General features: G+C 47.2%; 1 protein-coding gene across 1 annotated transcript in view; it reads right to left on the reverse strand.

Moving 5' to 3' along the window:
* Nucleotides 1-701: 701 nt before the first annotated feature.
* Nucleotides 702-15,861, reverse strand: part of LOC139229246 (E3 ubiquitin/ISG15 ligase TRIM25-like) — a 28,464-nt gene continuing 13,304 nt past the window's right edge. The window contains exons 4-6 of the mRNA XM_070860906.1: nucleotides 13,839-13,861; nucleotides 9,017-9,165; nucleotides 702-1,505 (exon numbers count right to left, since the gene is read on the reverse strand). Coding sequence (XP_070717007.1) covers nucleotides 961-1,505; nucleotides 9,017-9,165; nucleotides 13,839-13,861 — 717 coding nt within the window. The 3' untranslated portion in view covers nucleotides 702-960. The remainder of the gene's footprint in view (nucleotides 1,506-9,016; nucleotides 9,166-13,838; nucleotides 13,862-15,861) is intronic.

A 15,861-nucleotide genomic window follows, 5' to 3' on the forward strand; every position in this document is an offset into this window, starting at 1 on the left:
TTACTGCCTGAATTAAGAACGAGATGGGAATGGCTGTTGGGGCTTGTGGGCAGGATGGCCCAGGGGAGTTTCTCAGGTTGTCTGGGGCTGGGGCGGCAGAGGCAGTGGGTGTGACCTCCACCAGTCCAAGCACTGGCACACAGGTCAATGACCTGACAGGGGAGGCCAAGGTATATCAAAGTTCTGCTGGCAAATCTCATCCTCTGCCAATCATCCAGCCTTCACCCACCTCCTTACCTTTTGTATTCTTCCTCTGTTAGTGCCTGGGTGTCAGAGAAACCTTTCCCTTAGCAGAGAGGTCAATAACCAGGGGGCATAGATTTAAAGTAATTGGTGGAAGGATTAGAGGGGATTTGAGGAGAAATTCTTTCACCCGAGGGTGGTGGGGGTCTGGAACTCACTGCCTGAAAGGGTGGTAGAGGCAGAAACACTCATAGCATTTAAAAAGTACTTGGATGTGCACCTGAAGTGCCATAACCTACAGGGCTATGGACCGAGAGCTGGAAAGTGGGATTAGGCTGGATAGCTCTTTGACGGCCGGCGCAGACACGATGGGCCGAAATGGCCTCCTTCTGTTCTGTAAACTTTGATTCTATGAAAACTCACTAATGCAAAGGATGACCCCTGCAAACTCTAAAGCACCATTGGAACTCACCTCTCACCCAGCTGGCCACAGGGGCCCTGCTAGTCTTGAAGGACACTTTGTTTAATGGGGCAATGCACCCACATCCCATTGAGGCTGCTTCACGGGAATGTATTGTAGTTCAACAAAGCAGAGAGAAAATGTATAATAACTTTAAAAAGGAAATTGGATAAATCCTTAATGGGGAAAAAAGATGCAGGGCTACGGGGAAAGAGCAGGGGAGAGTGGGACTAATTGAATTGCTCTGTCAAAGACCCGGCCCAGGCACAATGGGTCGAATGGCCTCCTTCGGTTCTGTAAGGTTCTATGATTCAAAGTTACTTGAGCGTACAGAGGGTCAGTGATGTGGTAAAATCACCGATCTGCAGGGCAGGGTATAGAGCCTCAGTGAATGCTTCCTGGTGGAAGGTGTGAATCAGGGTGAGCTTCCTGTCTGACACACTGTAGAACAAGATCGTTCCAGCCTCGAAATCCACGTACACCCCCACCCTGGAAATGTTGCCCACGGTTAGCTTCGTGTCGTTGTCATCATGGAGGGCCAGTACGGAGCCCACCAATGAGTAGAGACACCACGACACGCGGTTCCTCCCCAGCAGACAGTCGGCGCCCTTGCCCCTGCGGCCAATGGTCCTGTAACACAGCCCGACCTTCCACACGCCGCTGTCCCCCACCACCTCCACCTCCCAGTAGGAGCGCCCAGCCCTCACCCCCTCGACACACAGCAGCTGCTGGCAGCAGTCAAATCGCTCCGCGTTCCTGGGCAGGGGCTGCCTCTTCGCGGACAGGGATACCGTCCTGTGGCCGTCAGACAGGACGAACTGCGTGTGGGCCGTGTTGAGGTCCGGCGTCAGCCTCTGTCCATCTGTTGATACAAGGAAATGTGTGACCGATCGCCGCCATCCTGCCCCTGGACAATGGTCAGTGGGGCATGGCTGAACTGAGCTGGAGTGAAATAATCCTGCACTGTGATATGATCATTTAGTTATGTTTAACGAATGGCCTCCTTCTTTGTTGTAACCATTCTATGATTCTATTCTGTATAGTCTCTCTTAGTTTAAATGAATTTAAAGTGTAAGATGAAATAAGATCATAGGATTACGACACAGAAACAGGCCATTTGGCCCAACCAGACCATGCTCCACTCGAGCCTCCTCCCGTCTTTCCTCCTCTAAATCTATCAGCATAACCCTCTATTCTCTTCTCCCCCATATGCTTGTCTAGCCTCCCCTTAAATGCATCAATACTATTCACCTCAACTACTCCCTGTGGCAGCGATTCTACATTGTCACCGCTCTCTGGGTAAAGAAGTTTCTCCTGAATTCCCTATTGGATTTCTTGGTGACTATCTTATATTGATGGCCTCGAGTTTTGCTCTTCCCCACAAGTGGAAATACTCTCTCTGTATCGACTATCAAAACCTTCCATAATTTCAGGTCGCCCATCAGCCTTATCGAAGGCCTTTTGAAAATCTAGATAAATTACATCTACTGCATTACCCTTGTCTACTCTCTCTGTTACCTCTTCAAAAAATTCACTGGTGTTGGTCAAGCAAGATTTTCCCCTTTGAAATCCATGCTGACTATTCGTTATTTCCCACATTACAACACTCCAAGGGGTAGAGATTGACCTCCGCTCGAAATGGTGCACACCTTCTGATGTTGGTAGTTTTTTCCCGCCGCATGGGTTGCGACAGATATTCGGCACTTGGATGGTTTTTTTGCAGTGGTCGGATATAGTGGCGACCGAGGGGCGGACGTGCCCTTGTAGCGGCTCAGCCGCCCCGATCACTCATCAGCGCCATGCTAATGACGTCAACGCGATGCAGACGTGCTGAGGGCCTTGGTGAGGCCTCACCTGGAATATTGTGTTCAGTTTTGGTCTCCTAATCTGAGGAAGGACGTTCTTGTTATTGAAGGAGTGCAGCAAAGGTTCACCAGACTGATTCCCGGGATGGCTGGACTGACATATGAGGAGAGACTGGATCGACTGGGCCTGTATTCACTGGAGTTTAGAAGAATGAGAGGGGATCTCATAGAAACATATAAAATTCTGACGGGACTGGACAGGTTGGATGCAGGAAGAATGTTCCCGATGTTGGGGAAGTCCAGAACCAGGGGGTCACAGTCAAAGGATAAGGGATAAGCCATTTAGGACTGAGATGAGGAGAAACTTCTTCACTGAGAGTCGTTAACCTGTGGAATTCTCTTCCGCAGAGAGTTGTTGATGCCAGTTCATTGGATATATTCAAGAGGGAGTTAGATATGGCCTTTACAGCTAAGGAGATCAAGGGGTATGGAGAGAAAGCAGGAATGGGGTACTGAGGGGAATGATCAGCCATGATCTTATTGAATGATGGTGCAGGCTCGAAGGGCCAAATGGCCTACTCCTGCACCTACTTTCTATTTACAACGTTTCTATGTCACATCGTCTCTGCCCTTCAGTTAAAGGGGAGGGCCGCTGCGAGCTCTGCACATTTATTTTTGAGCTGGGTCCACTGGGCCACCAGGGAGGGTTTCGGCCGGGCCAGTGGCCTGGCATCCAAGAGGGCGTTCCAGGTTGCCTGTTAGCGGCCCGGCCGAACCCGGGGGCATAATTGTTGGGCTGCCCTGGCAGTGGGCCAACAAAAAAATTAAAATTGCATTGTCGGCAGCGCCAGCTCCTCTTTAAGGGGGCCGTGCCGCCCGACAAGGAGCGCACCCACACAAAAAGCTGTCGGGGGCACCAGCTGGCAGCGGCACCACTCCCGCGGGGCAATTTCGGGAAGCAGTCGTCGCCGGTCAGTAAGGGGTCTGTGCATGCACACCACGGTAGGAAAACGAGTGGAGCAGTTCCGGACACCACTCCACCCCCGATGAAGGGCAATTTGCAAAATGGCGGCAACTCCGCGGAGAGCCGCCCCGAGACCGCTGCTTTCAGGCAACCAGAGGCCTCATTGGGAGGGGCAATTGCGGCCCCCAAAAATACTTCATTGGCTGTAAAGCGCTTTGAGATATCCGGTGGTCGTGAAAGGCGCTATAGAAATGCAAGTCTTTCTTTATTAAATATTTAGTTTTTAGAACCTTTTTCTATTTTCTCCTGTAGTAGAGATTCCATTATTTTTTCTACTACTGATGTTAAGCTGCCAATCAGCTCATTCCTTTTACAATGCTCTGTGCTTTAGCATATTATAAACTCCATCCATTTTAGTTTCCTGAGGGAAGTAAATCATCACAGATTCAACTTGTCGGTCTCTCCAAATTCACGCGGTTTTGATAGGGGACAATTTGTTAATGCTGATGTCACAGCCTGGTATACAGTTCCCACCCTGTCCGCCACCATTGCTGCACTGAGCATGGCGATACTGCGCCTTTACACTTACATTGTGAACACAGGGAGGTTTAAGCTTCCTGATCTGTGGGAAGGAGTCATTGTGTGCCCCGATCTGCGAATGCAACATGATCAGACACCTTTGGTTTTCTGACCTCTTCCAGGATAGCAACAGGAGGTGCTACAATTTGCCGCAGTGTCCCTGAGCCAGGGAGAAGAAAAGTCAGATAATGAGGAGCATGACTGAGCAAAGCCTGCCCAGATGTCAGGGGAAGGCTCAGTCTCAGACGGCCCTCGCTGTCTGGGGCCGGCCCTCGCCCTCTGGGGGTAGTTTGGATTGCATATACTGAGTGGCCTATGCCCCTACGTAGCAGTCAATACTGAATGATGGGTTGCATTGTCTGCCTGTGCACTCCCAGGTCTGACCCTCACCCATCAGATCACGGGCAATGTGCCGGCGATTGTCTGGTCTGTGGCCCTGGGATGAAGCACATTACGTTGCCGCATTATGGCCTGTTTTCTAATGAGAAGACAATAACATAATACAATTCCATAATAAATAACACATTTCCATTTCAACCAAACAGTAAGATAAATAATTTGAATATGATCTCCTCTCCACTGGTAACAAGATGTAAAATAAATCTGGATAGTGAAAGCCACCCATCCATCCAGCAAGACCCTACACCTCCCACTGAAACATCCAACTGGTTCCTAAATGATTCCCAGGCTTTTTCCTCTTCCACTCTAGCTGGGAGGCCATTCTGTGTACTTCATGTGAAGAATGTCCGACATCAGTCCTAGGCAAGCCTCTTTAGTTGGATCTTTTACTTCTTGATCTTTTACTTAAAGTAAGATGCTGGATTCACAGTTTCCATTTCTTTAACTATCTGAGCACATAACTCGAGGCTGAGGGAGCTGCACTGTCGGAGGTGCCGCCCTTCGAATGAGATGTTAAACTGAGTCTGCCGTCTCAGGTAGACGTAAAAGATCCCATGGCAATATTTCAAAGAGTAGGGGAGTTATCCCCAGTGTCAAGGACCAATATTTATCCCTTAATCAACATAACAAAAAAAACAGATTATCTGGGTTCTTATCACATTGCTGTGTGCAAGTTGGTTGCCCCGTTTCCCACATTACAACAGTGACTGCACTCTAAAAGTACTTCATTGGCTGTAAAGTGCTTTAAGACAATCTGGTGGTCGTGAAAGGCGCTTTATAAATGCAAGTTTTATGGGGAAGATGTGATTGTATTGGAAAGGGTGCAGAGGAGATTTACAGGAATGCTGCCTGGACTGGAGAATTTTGGCTATGAGGACAGATTGGATAGGCTGGGTTTGTTTTCTTTGGAATAAAGGAGGTTGAGGGGAGAGCTAATCGAGGTGTATAAAATTATGAGGGGCCTGGATAGGGTGGATAGGAAGGACCTGTTTCCCTTGGCTGAGAGGTCAACAACCAGGGGGTATAGATTTAAAGTAATTGGGGGAAGGTATAGAGGGGATTTGAGGGGAAATTTCTTCACCCAGAGGGTGGTGGGGTCTGAAACTCGCTGCCTGAAGGGGTGGTAGAGGCAAAAACCCTCACCACATTTAAAAAATACTTGGATGTGCACCTGAAATGCCGTAATCTACAGGGCCACGGACCAAGAGCTGGAGAGTGGGATTAGGCTGGGTAGCTCTTGTCGGCCGGTGTGGACACGATGGGCCGGAATGGCCTCCTTCTATGCTGTAAATTTCTATGATTCTTTCTTTCTTTATATATACCTTTATAAGAACACCTCTGAGATGCCTCCCTTCCAGGTGGGCAAACCAAAGTCTCTCCAAATCTTTGCTCATAGCCCAAACCGAACACTAGCGATCAGCCTCATGACACTTCTCTGCACTGCCTCCAATGTTTCAAAGTCTTCCTTGAGTCTTGGTGATCAGAACTGGACACAGTTCTGAAGGTGTAGTCTCACCCGAGCACTTTCCATTTGATAATGAATCACAGAATCATAGAGAGCAGAAGGAGACCATTTGGCCCATCGTGCCTGTGCTGGCTCTTTGGAAGAGCCCCAACTTGTCCCACTCCCCCTGCCCATTCCCTATAGTCCTACAATTTTTTCTTTCTAACTTGTACTGTTTTGTCTGTGTAGTTCAACATTCAGTTGGCTTTGTTGATTGTTGCTGTGCAATGGTTGGTCATGCTGAACAACATATTGTCTCCATATCCTGGGCAATGGTCCCCTGGGCAATGGTCCCCTGGGCAATGGTCCCTGTACAAGTTGTCTCGGTCTCCGGGGCAGTAGTCCCTCTACAGATTGTCTCGGTCTCCTGGGCAATGGTCCCTTGTCTCGGATCCCTGGGCAATGGTCCCTCTCAGCTGTGCGGCTGTGCTGTGCTGGCTGCTCACTGGCTTCACCATTCTAAATACCATGCATTTAAAGAAACAGGCCAAGCAGAACAAAGCCCAGCTTACAGGGGACATTGCACCTCGGTATCTTTCAGTTTCATCCTGAGCTATTTCAACACCATTCTGCCAAGTATCAAAGTTCTACTATTGGAGCCTGTGATGGTTTCCATGAGACAATGGCCCAGAAATCCCGGTTTATCCTACCCGCAGGCGTTCAAATGGAATATAAAGAAAATATACGCACCTCCCTGAAGCTGCTGCGACCACGAGGGATCCCGGTCCAGAGGCCTCTCCTGACTGCGCGTCGCAGCACGTGCACATCGGGACATGCGCAGGCCTGGAGCTGGAGCTGGAGTCACATGGCTCTGGGCAGCCAATCAGATGTAGTATATTCTCATTCATAATAATTGCAACTCCGTAAGTTGTAATTCCCATTATTATGAATGAGAAACAGTCCCAAAACACTAATATACAATAATAATAGAAAAAATGCACACTTATTAATTTAAATTAAAGTTATTTATGTATTTAAAAAATATATATTTTCCCAATTTTTTAAAAAGCTTTTTTAATTATGCTTTAAAATAAATTTACGAAGTTTTTAACAATAAAATGTGTTTTTATAATTTTATATTAAAATATTTGTGTATTTTAAAACTCTTACGCCTTTAACAGTACGCTATGTGCTGCTTTTATCAGGCGCAAGAGTTTTGAGGACATTTGCCGGGCAAGATATGGGTAAATACCGCAATCTTGCCCGTACAAATGTCCTCGCACCCGATATGCGCGAGACCTGTCAAGCCAGAAACTTGACAGATCGGAAAAGCCGGTTTTCAGCGCATGTGCATTGCGCGCTGCAAACCGGCTTTTGCGAGGCCTTCCCGGGTCCGTACACACTGCGTACACACCCCGTACACACCGTCGGGAGGCTGGGATTTCTGGGCCACTGTCCTTTAGTTTACAATTTCCCCCCACAGGGTGGCGCCCTTCAGGCTCCAGGAAACATTTAAGGTACATGGACTGGGAGACATTAGTGACCAGATCTCCGTTAATGTGACCCACTCCAGAATCACAGTTACGTGAGGATTTTCCTCTTTTATTGCTTCTTTATTGGATTGTTCTTCGATTATTATACCTGTTCTCAAGTATTATTACCCTTGATGATGTATTACAAGAAACCTAGTCTTGTTTTCCTTGTTTTGTACCTTACAGTTCGCCGCGTAAATAAAGGATTTGGAAACGGAAGCCCTGCCCTTTGGCCATATTTCATTGTGTTGTGGTTGACTCGAGCTGGGGGAATTTGAGTTATGGTTTGCCTCAAGCCTCAACTTCTGGGGCAGGGGACCAAATGCATTTTCTCTCAGCTGAATCAGGGTTTCAGGATATCGAGCCTGCTTCGGGCAAGCGAGGCTACTCTAGGAGATCAAAGGACCTCACAATCTGCATTTGTAAGTCATTCCACCTCAGGGACATGTCCATGTTGCCCATGTACAGAACAAGCCTGAGGGGCTAAATGGCCGCCTCCTCTTCCTATATTACTCCTTCCTAAATCGATCCTCCTGTTGGCCTGGTCGGTCACTGATGAGAAAGTAACATTCGGAGCAGCTGAGTCTAGATCAATCTGCCAGCTGGAGGATGTGTGCCAGTGAACAGCAGCCAGTCCAGGAAGGGAGCATATTATGACAACATGTTATTACATTGCTTATAACACATCGATTGATATTAGGACTACTGCTCTTTGATATATATTAATGACATGGACTTGGGTACAGGGAGCATGATTTCAAAGTTAGCAGATGGCATGAAACTGGGAAATGTAGCAAACAGTGAAGAGGACAGTTTCAAAACTGAATTGGATCTAGACCTAAAAAGGAAACATTAGCAGAGCTATGGGGAACAGGGTGGAGGAATGGGGACTATTGGACAGCTCTTTCAAAGAGCTGACGCTGCACGATGGGCCGAATGGCCTAAGAACATAAGAATTAGGAGCAGGAGTCAGCCATTCGGCCCCTCGAGCCTGCTCCGCCATTCAATGAGATCATGGCTGATCTTTGACCTCAACTCCACATTCCTGCACTATCCCCATATCCCTTGGTTCCCTTAATATCCAAAAATCTATCGATCTCTGTCTTGAATACACTCAAAGACTGAGCCTCCACAGCCCTCTGGGGTAGAGAATTCCAAAGATTCACCACCCTCTGAGTGAAGACATTTCTCCTCATCTCAGTCCTAAATGGCCGACTCCTTATCCTGAGACAGTGACCCCTGGTTCTAGACTCCCCAGCCAGAGGAAATATCCTCCCTGCATCTACCCTGTCAAGCCCTGTCAGAATTGTGTCTGATTCAATGAGATCACCTCGCATTCTTCTAAACTCTAGAGAATATCGGCCTAGTCTACTCAATCTCTCCTCATAGGATAATCCCCCCATCCCAGGAATCAGTCTGGTGAACCTTCGTTGCACTCCCTCTGTGGCACGTATATCCTTCCGTAGGTAAGGAGATCAAAACTGTGCACAATAGTCCAGGTGTGGTCTCAACAGGGCCCTGTATAATTGCAGCAAGACTTTAGTCTCCTACTCAAATCCTCTTGTCTTCTGAGCCGCATGGTTCTACAATTATAAAAAAAGGACATCTTTTTCCGTTTTGACTCATTACCAGGTGTGTAGTGCTACTTACACAGAGAGATCAACCGATCTCTGTCCCTCTTCACCTGGGAAACCAGCTCCAGATTTCTCTGCGTGTGATTCTTAATCTTATCCAGTTTTATTTTATCCACGGAAGGACGAGGCTGCGGTGACGTAAATGGCTCTGATGCATTCTTTATCCTGAAACATAAACACAATGTGTTATACATACGTACAATGACGGACAGGAAAAGACCCACTAATCCATCGGTCTGTCCCACGGAACTGAGATACTCTGTGCATCACAATATGCAGACTCCCCATCCCACCCAAAACCAGCTGATCTCCGGGGAGAGGCGAAAAAATGGATAAAAACGCAGGCCAATTGGGGGATAAAAATCTGGGAAATTCCTCTTCGACCCTCTTGGGTGATCGAAACTAGTCCAGGAGACCACCTTGGCCCTGATCATTTTATACGGCATCTACCTTGTGTAGGTGATATGGTCCACAGATCAGTGAGGTCATATAAAAATAATGCCGGGATTGTCAACTGTCGTTTTCCTTTTTTTAAAGCCCAGGATACACAACAACAACCTGCATTTATATAGCACTTTTAACGTAGTAAAAACATCCCATGGTGTTTCACAGGGGCGTTATCAAACAAAATTTGACACCGAGCCACATATTAGGACAGATGACCAAATGCTTGACCAAAGAGGTAGGTTTAAGGAGCATTTTAAAGGAAGAGAGGAAGGTAGACATGTTTAGGGAGGGAATTCTAGAGCTTAGGGCTCGGCAGCTGATGGCATGGCCGCCAGAATTGGAGAAACGCAGAGATCTCGGAGGGTTTTAGGGCTGGAGGGCATTACAGATATAGGGAGGGGTGAGGCCATGGAGGGATTTGAAAGCAAGGATGAGAATTTTAAAACTGAGGTGTTGCCGGACCGGGAGCCAGTGTAGGTCAATGAGCACAGGGGGTGATGGGCGAGCGGGACTCGGTGGGAGTTAGGACACAGGGCAGTGAGCACAGGGGGTGATGGATGAGCGGGACTTGGTGCGAGTTAGGACACAGGGCAGTGAGCACAGGGAGTGATGGATGAGCGGGACTTGGTGTGAGTTAGGACACGGGGCATAGGGGGTGATTGGTGAGCAGGACTCGGTGTGAGTTAGGACATGGGGCAGTGAGGACAGGGGATGATGGGTGAGGGGGACTTGTTGAGGGTTAGGACACGGGTCAGTGAGCACAGGGGGTAATGGGTGAGCGGGACTTGATAGCAAAACAGTGAAGACGTTCCAGATTGTAGTACTGGGTCATGGGGTGTGTTGAAGGGGTGCAGTTTGTGGAGAGATAGTCCTGGGATTTGCAGCACCGGGAAGGGAGTGTAGTGGAGGCAGGGGGGTGGGGGGAGGGGGGCGTTGGGGTTTGGAAGTAATGAAGAAGGAGTGCCGGGGTGATGCCCTTGGAGTCTGGAAGTGGTGGAAGGGGAGGGAGTCAGGGTTTCAGGATGTAGAGCCTGCCTGCCTCACACAAGGGAGTCTCTCAGTTCCTCCCCTCGGAGGTCAATGGAGCACGGCGCAGAACCAAGTCATTCCACCTCAGCCCATGCTGACGTACAGATCAGCCAGAATCTGACTAAATGACCGAACAGGCTCGAGGGGCTGAATGGTCCACTCCTATTCCTATGCCACTCATTCCGAAACCAATGTGGGAATGGTGGGTGGACCAACTTGGGGTGTGAGGGTGGCTTTGGGAAGGGTGCCCCCGGAGGTGGGAGTACAGGGGGTGGGGGGCCTGTGATATGGCAGTTGTGGTCCAGGTGTGACTTTGTGCTTGTCATAAAATACCTTGGGCGGTAGATTTGAAACAATTGTTCCCTTTCCCAAATGTAGGTGGTAGACAGCAACTGCAAATCACGTGATTTGAACTAAAGCATCACATCATCAAAGTGCAGACTTTATTTCAATGCATGTTACTAGGAAACCACAGACCCTGTGAACATTTTATATAACAGTGCGGCGTTGAAGCCTCCTGTGCATTGCACCGTCTGTTACTGAACTAGAAACCTCCAGGAGATGTTATACAACACATCGTGAGCTGCATAGCCGTCGCACTCTTGTGTATATATATAAAAACACAATATCCCGAATTCCCGAAAGATTATTTTCCCAAAGCATTGGCCAATCCAGAAATGAGCTATACAGACAAAGAATTCCCCAGGTCCATTTTGAGAGAGAAACAGAACAAAAATGAATAGAAAAGCATGTGAATAATGTATGGGAATTATTCATTAAACATAGGAATTATTTACATTTTAAACCACGCCATCAGCAGTGTAATATTTTAAACATTGGGCCGAAAGTCTCGGCCTCTCCGGGTGCGTACGATGTGCGCACACACACGGCGAGGCCTCGCAAATGCCGGTTCTTGGCTCATGATGCGCATGCGCCGAGAACCAGCTTTTGATAGATCACACACATCTGCGCAGGAAGGACATCCGCGGGACAGCGATTGAGCTATTTGTCCAGCGAATGTTCTTCAAACTTTTACACCTGGTAAAAGCAGGCATATAATCGACTTTTACCAGCATAAGAGTTTTAAAACATAGAAAAATTTAATTTAAGCACTCATTTTTATATTAAAAACCCTGTCCATCAAAGTAAGTTTATTTTTAACCCTATTAAAACATGTAAAAAAAAATCCCCCCCAAAATATTTTTCTCTAAAACATTCAATTTCAGTTCATTTTAAATATGTGAGGTGTTTTTAAATTTATTGTGCTGTGTTTTGGTGTTTCTCATTGATAGTAATGGGAGCCCGTACAAACAGAGCCACCCATTATTATCTAGGAGAATACTAGAAGTCCATTGGCAGTCCCGGCCCATGTGATCCCAGGATACGAATGCGTACCTGGAGGACATGTTCCCATACGCTGCGCAGCGAATCTCGGCCTCCGACCGGGATCCTACGCTCCTCCGGGACCACCAGGTATTTTTTAAATACATTTTCAGTTGGAGGCGTTTGCCTGAGGGAAGCCTCCGACTGCAATATTCCCCACCCCATTAATTTATAGGCCAGTTGTCATTTAAAAACAGAAGCCTAGAAATTCTAGAAACCAACATTGGTTGCTGCAGGACAAACCAATCTTGCATAATGGCCTCACACAGGCCTTGGGCCTATTATTTACACGTGGAAAGAGCCTAATGCTTGTTTCAGGCATGGGCACGGCACATCGATAGTTCTGGCCTTTACCAGTATGGCGGGTAGTGCACTGTAATGAGCGCTGACTTCCTGCTCGCAGTGTTAGAGGCTCAGGAAGCTGTTTAGCATCTGACGCTGCATGGCCAAATTCCTAGGCCAGAGGCTCTAAATCCAGGCATGAGTGTAGAGCTGAAACATAGAAAATAGGTGCAGGAGTAGGCCATTTGGCCCTTCGAGCCTGCACCGCCATTCGATAAGATCATGGCTGATCATTCCCTCAGTATCCCTTTCCTGCTTTCTCTCCATACCCCTTGATCCCCTTAGTCGTAAGGGCCATATCTAACTCCCTCTTGAATATACCCAATGAATTGGCATCAACAACTTTCTGCAGCAGGGAATTCCACAGGTTAACAATTCTCTGAGTGAAGAAGTTTCTCCTCATCTCAGTCCTAAATTGCCTACCCCTTATCCTAAGACTGTGTCCCTGGTTCTGGACTTCCCCCAACATCGGGAACAATCTACCCACATCTAACCTGTCCCGTCCCGTCAGAATCTTTTATGTTTCCATGAGATCCCCTCTCATCCTTCTAAACTCCAGTGTATAAAGGCCCAGTTGATCCAGTCTCTCCTCATATGTCAGTCCAGCCATCCTGGGAATCAGTCTGGTGAACCTTCGCTGAACTCCCTCAATAGCAAGAATGTCCTTCCTCAGATTAGGAGACCAAAACTGAACACAATATTCTAGGTGAGGCCTCACCAAGGCCCTGTACAACTGCAGTAAGACCTCCCTGCTCTTATACTCAAATCCCCTAGCTATGAAGGCCAACATACCATTTGCCCTCTTCACCGCCTGCTGTACCTGCATGCCAACTTTCAATGACTGATGTATTATGACACCCAGGTCTCGTTACACCTCCCCTTTTCCTAATCTGCCACCATTCAGATAATATTCTGTCTTCACATTTTTGCCCCCAAAGTGGATAACCTCACATTTATCCACATTATACTGCATCTGCCATGCATTTTCCCACTACCTAACCTGTCCAAGTCACCCTGCAGCCTCTTAGCGTCCCCCTCACAGCTCACACCGCCACCTAGTTTAGAGTCATCTGCAAACTTGGAGATATTACACTCAATTCCTTCATCCAAATCATTGATGTGTACAATGGAGAAACTAACGCTGAACTGTGATCAATGATAAGAAAATGGATCATCAGACAGAAGAGAACTCCCTCCTCATTCTAAGCTGTCGCGTGGATTCAACACCAAATGGAATAATGACGTTATGTGCAGAATTGGAACTCTAAGTGCCAGAGCTGAATATTGTGAGGCTATTATAAACAGGTAAAAACCAGAAAATGCTGGAAATCTCAGCGGGTCAGGCAGCATCTGTGGACCTGAAACAGAGTTAACGTTTCGGGTCGATGACTCTTCGTCAGAACTGGCAAAAGTTTGGGGTGGAACTTTTCCAGTTCTGACTAAGGGTCATCAACCTGAAACTTTAACTCTGTTTCTCTCCACAGACACTGCCTGACCCGCTGAGATTTCCAGCATTTTCTGTTCTTTATTTCAGATTCCAGCACCTGCAGTATTTTGTTTTTGTGTTATAAACAGGTTTTGTCTGCGAAATATTTGGATGAATTTAAATGAGTTATGTTAATGTTATTGACACTTACCTGGTTACCATTGAATTGAATCCCTGTGAAAGACAAGATCAAATATGTAAATTTACAGTAGATAGAATCAGTAGTTGTAATCCTTACAAACACATTAAGAATTCATGCAGGCAGATGAGAATTTTTTATTTATGTCCAATATGTTCCCTACAACAGGATGCAAGATGCAAATCATAACGAATTACATTTCCCCCCATAGCCTGTTTTACAATACTACATAAGCATTTACTATCTTTGAGCACAAGTGTGAGCTTTGTTGTGATGAGTACATGCTAATTCCTCCTGTGAGGGCGCTCAAGACCCAGACTGCAGATCTGGCCTGTACCAGTAGCAGACTTAGAAACATAGAAATTTACAGCGCAGAAGGAGGCCATTCCGGCCCATCGTGTCTGCGCCGACTGACAAAGAGCCGCACGGCCCTCGGTCAGCAGCCCTGAAGGTTACATATAAACCTACGAACAATGAACATTGGCGGAAAGGCAAAGAGCACCCAGCCCAACCAGTCCGCCCCACACAAGTGCGACACCCCTTATACTGAAACATTCTACACTCCACCCCAACCGGAGCCATGTGATCTCCTGGGAGAGGCGAAAAATAACAGACTTGTATGGGCATCCTTTCCTTACCGCAAGGCCTGTGATGCAGCAACTCATTTGCTCACCTTCACAAGCCAACGTTTTCACTGCTCTGACTTTTTGTGCAAAGCGGTGGTAGTTGGGCAGCAAACTATTCAGGAAAGAGCTGAGATATAAAAAGATAACCAGATTACCGAAGGGACAACCACGCTGAAAATCATTCCGGCAATTTTAGATTAGGCCTCAATTTTGAGGTGATGCCTAATTTGAGAGTAAACAGCACGTCATGGAAATGCACATTTCTGTTTCCCAATGTGTGTTTTTCTAGATTCTAGTTGTTTTTGAGTCTTGTGCTGACTTAGTTTCTTCTGTGTATCCTTTCTTTCTGTACAGCTTTTTAACCTCTCACTTAACCTGACCAGGTAGCAATAGCTACTTGGTGTCATATCTGACCCCGAGATGAGCTTCTGACCTCATATCCGCAGCATAACTAAAACCGCCTATTTCCACCTCCGTAACATCGCCCGTCTCCGCCCCTGCCTCAGCTCATCTTCTGAAGCCCTCATCCATGCCTTTGTTACCTCCAGACTTGACTATTCCAACACACTCCTGGCTGGCCTCCCACATTCTAACCTATGTAAACTTGACATCATCCAAAACTTGACAGCCCGTATCCTAACTCGCACCAAGTCCCACTCACTCATCACCCCTGTGCTCGCCGACCTACATTGGCTCCCGGTTAAGCAACGCTTCGATTTCAAAATTCTCATCCTGGTTTACAAATCCCTCCATGGCCTCTCCCCTCCCTATCTCTGTAATCTCCTTCAGCCTCATAAAACTCCCGAGAGGTCTGCGCTCCTCTAATTCTGCCCTCTTGAGCCTCACTGATTATAATCGCTGCACCATCAGTTGAGCCTGGGTCCCAAGCTCTGGAACTCTCTGCCTAAAGCTCTGTGCCTCGCTACTTCTCTTTTAAGATGCTCCTTAAAACCCCTCTCTTTGATCAAGCTTTTGGACATCTGCCCTAATTTCTTCTTATGTGGCTCGGTGTCAAATTTATCTGTTTTGTCTTAAAACACTGCTGTGAAGCGCCTTGGGACATTTTACTATGTTAAAGGTGCTATATAAATACAAGTTGTTGTTGTTGTTTGCTTGTATTCGTTGGTCATTTACTGCCTTCAGAGGTTATATGTGAATATAGTGGGTGTCCCACACATTCTCCAGTGCGCAGTTTGCCAATGATTTGTGGTCAGTTGTTCAACCTGGGCACAGACACGGCGAAGGATAAAGATGCAGTATTCAGTCATTAGGGATTGGGTCTTGCCATGAATACAGGAGCAGGTTTAATGCTGCGGCTTCCATAACTATAGAAAGTGCCAATGTAGGTGAGTAGTCGTTAGCAGGGTAAAGGGGAAATCCTTTCTTAGAGATGGGCCGATCGTGACCAA

Source organism: Pristiophorus japonicus, chromosome 18 (genome assembly GCF_044704955.1).
Source record: "Pristiophorus japonicus isolate sPriJap1 chromosome 18, sPriJap1.hap1, whole genome shotgun sequence".
NCBI classification, from domain to species: Eukaryota; Metazoa; Chordata; class Chondrichthyes; family Pristiophoridae; genus Pristiophorus; species Pristiophorus japonicus.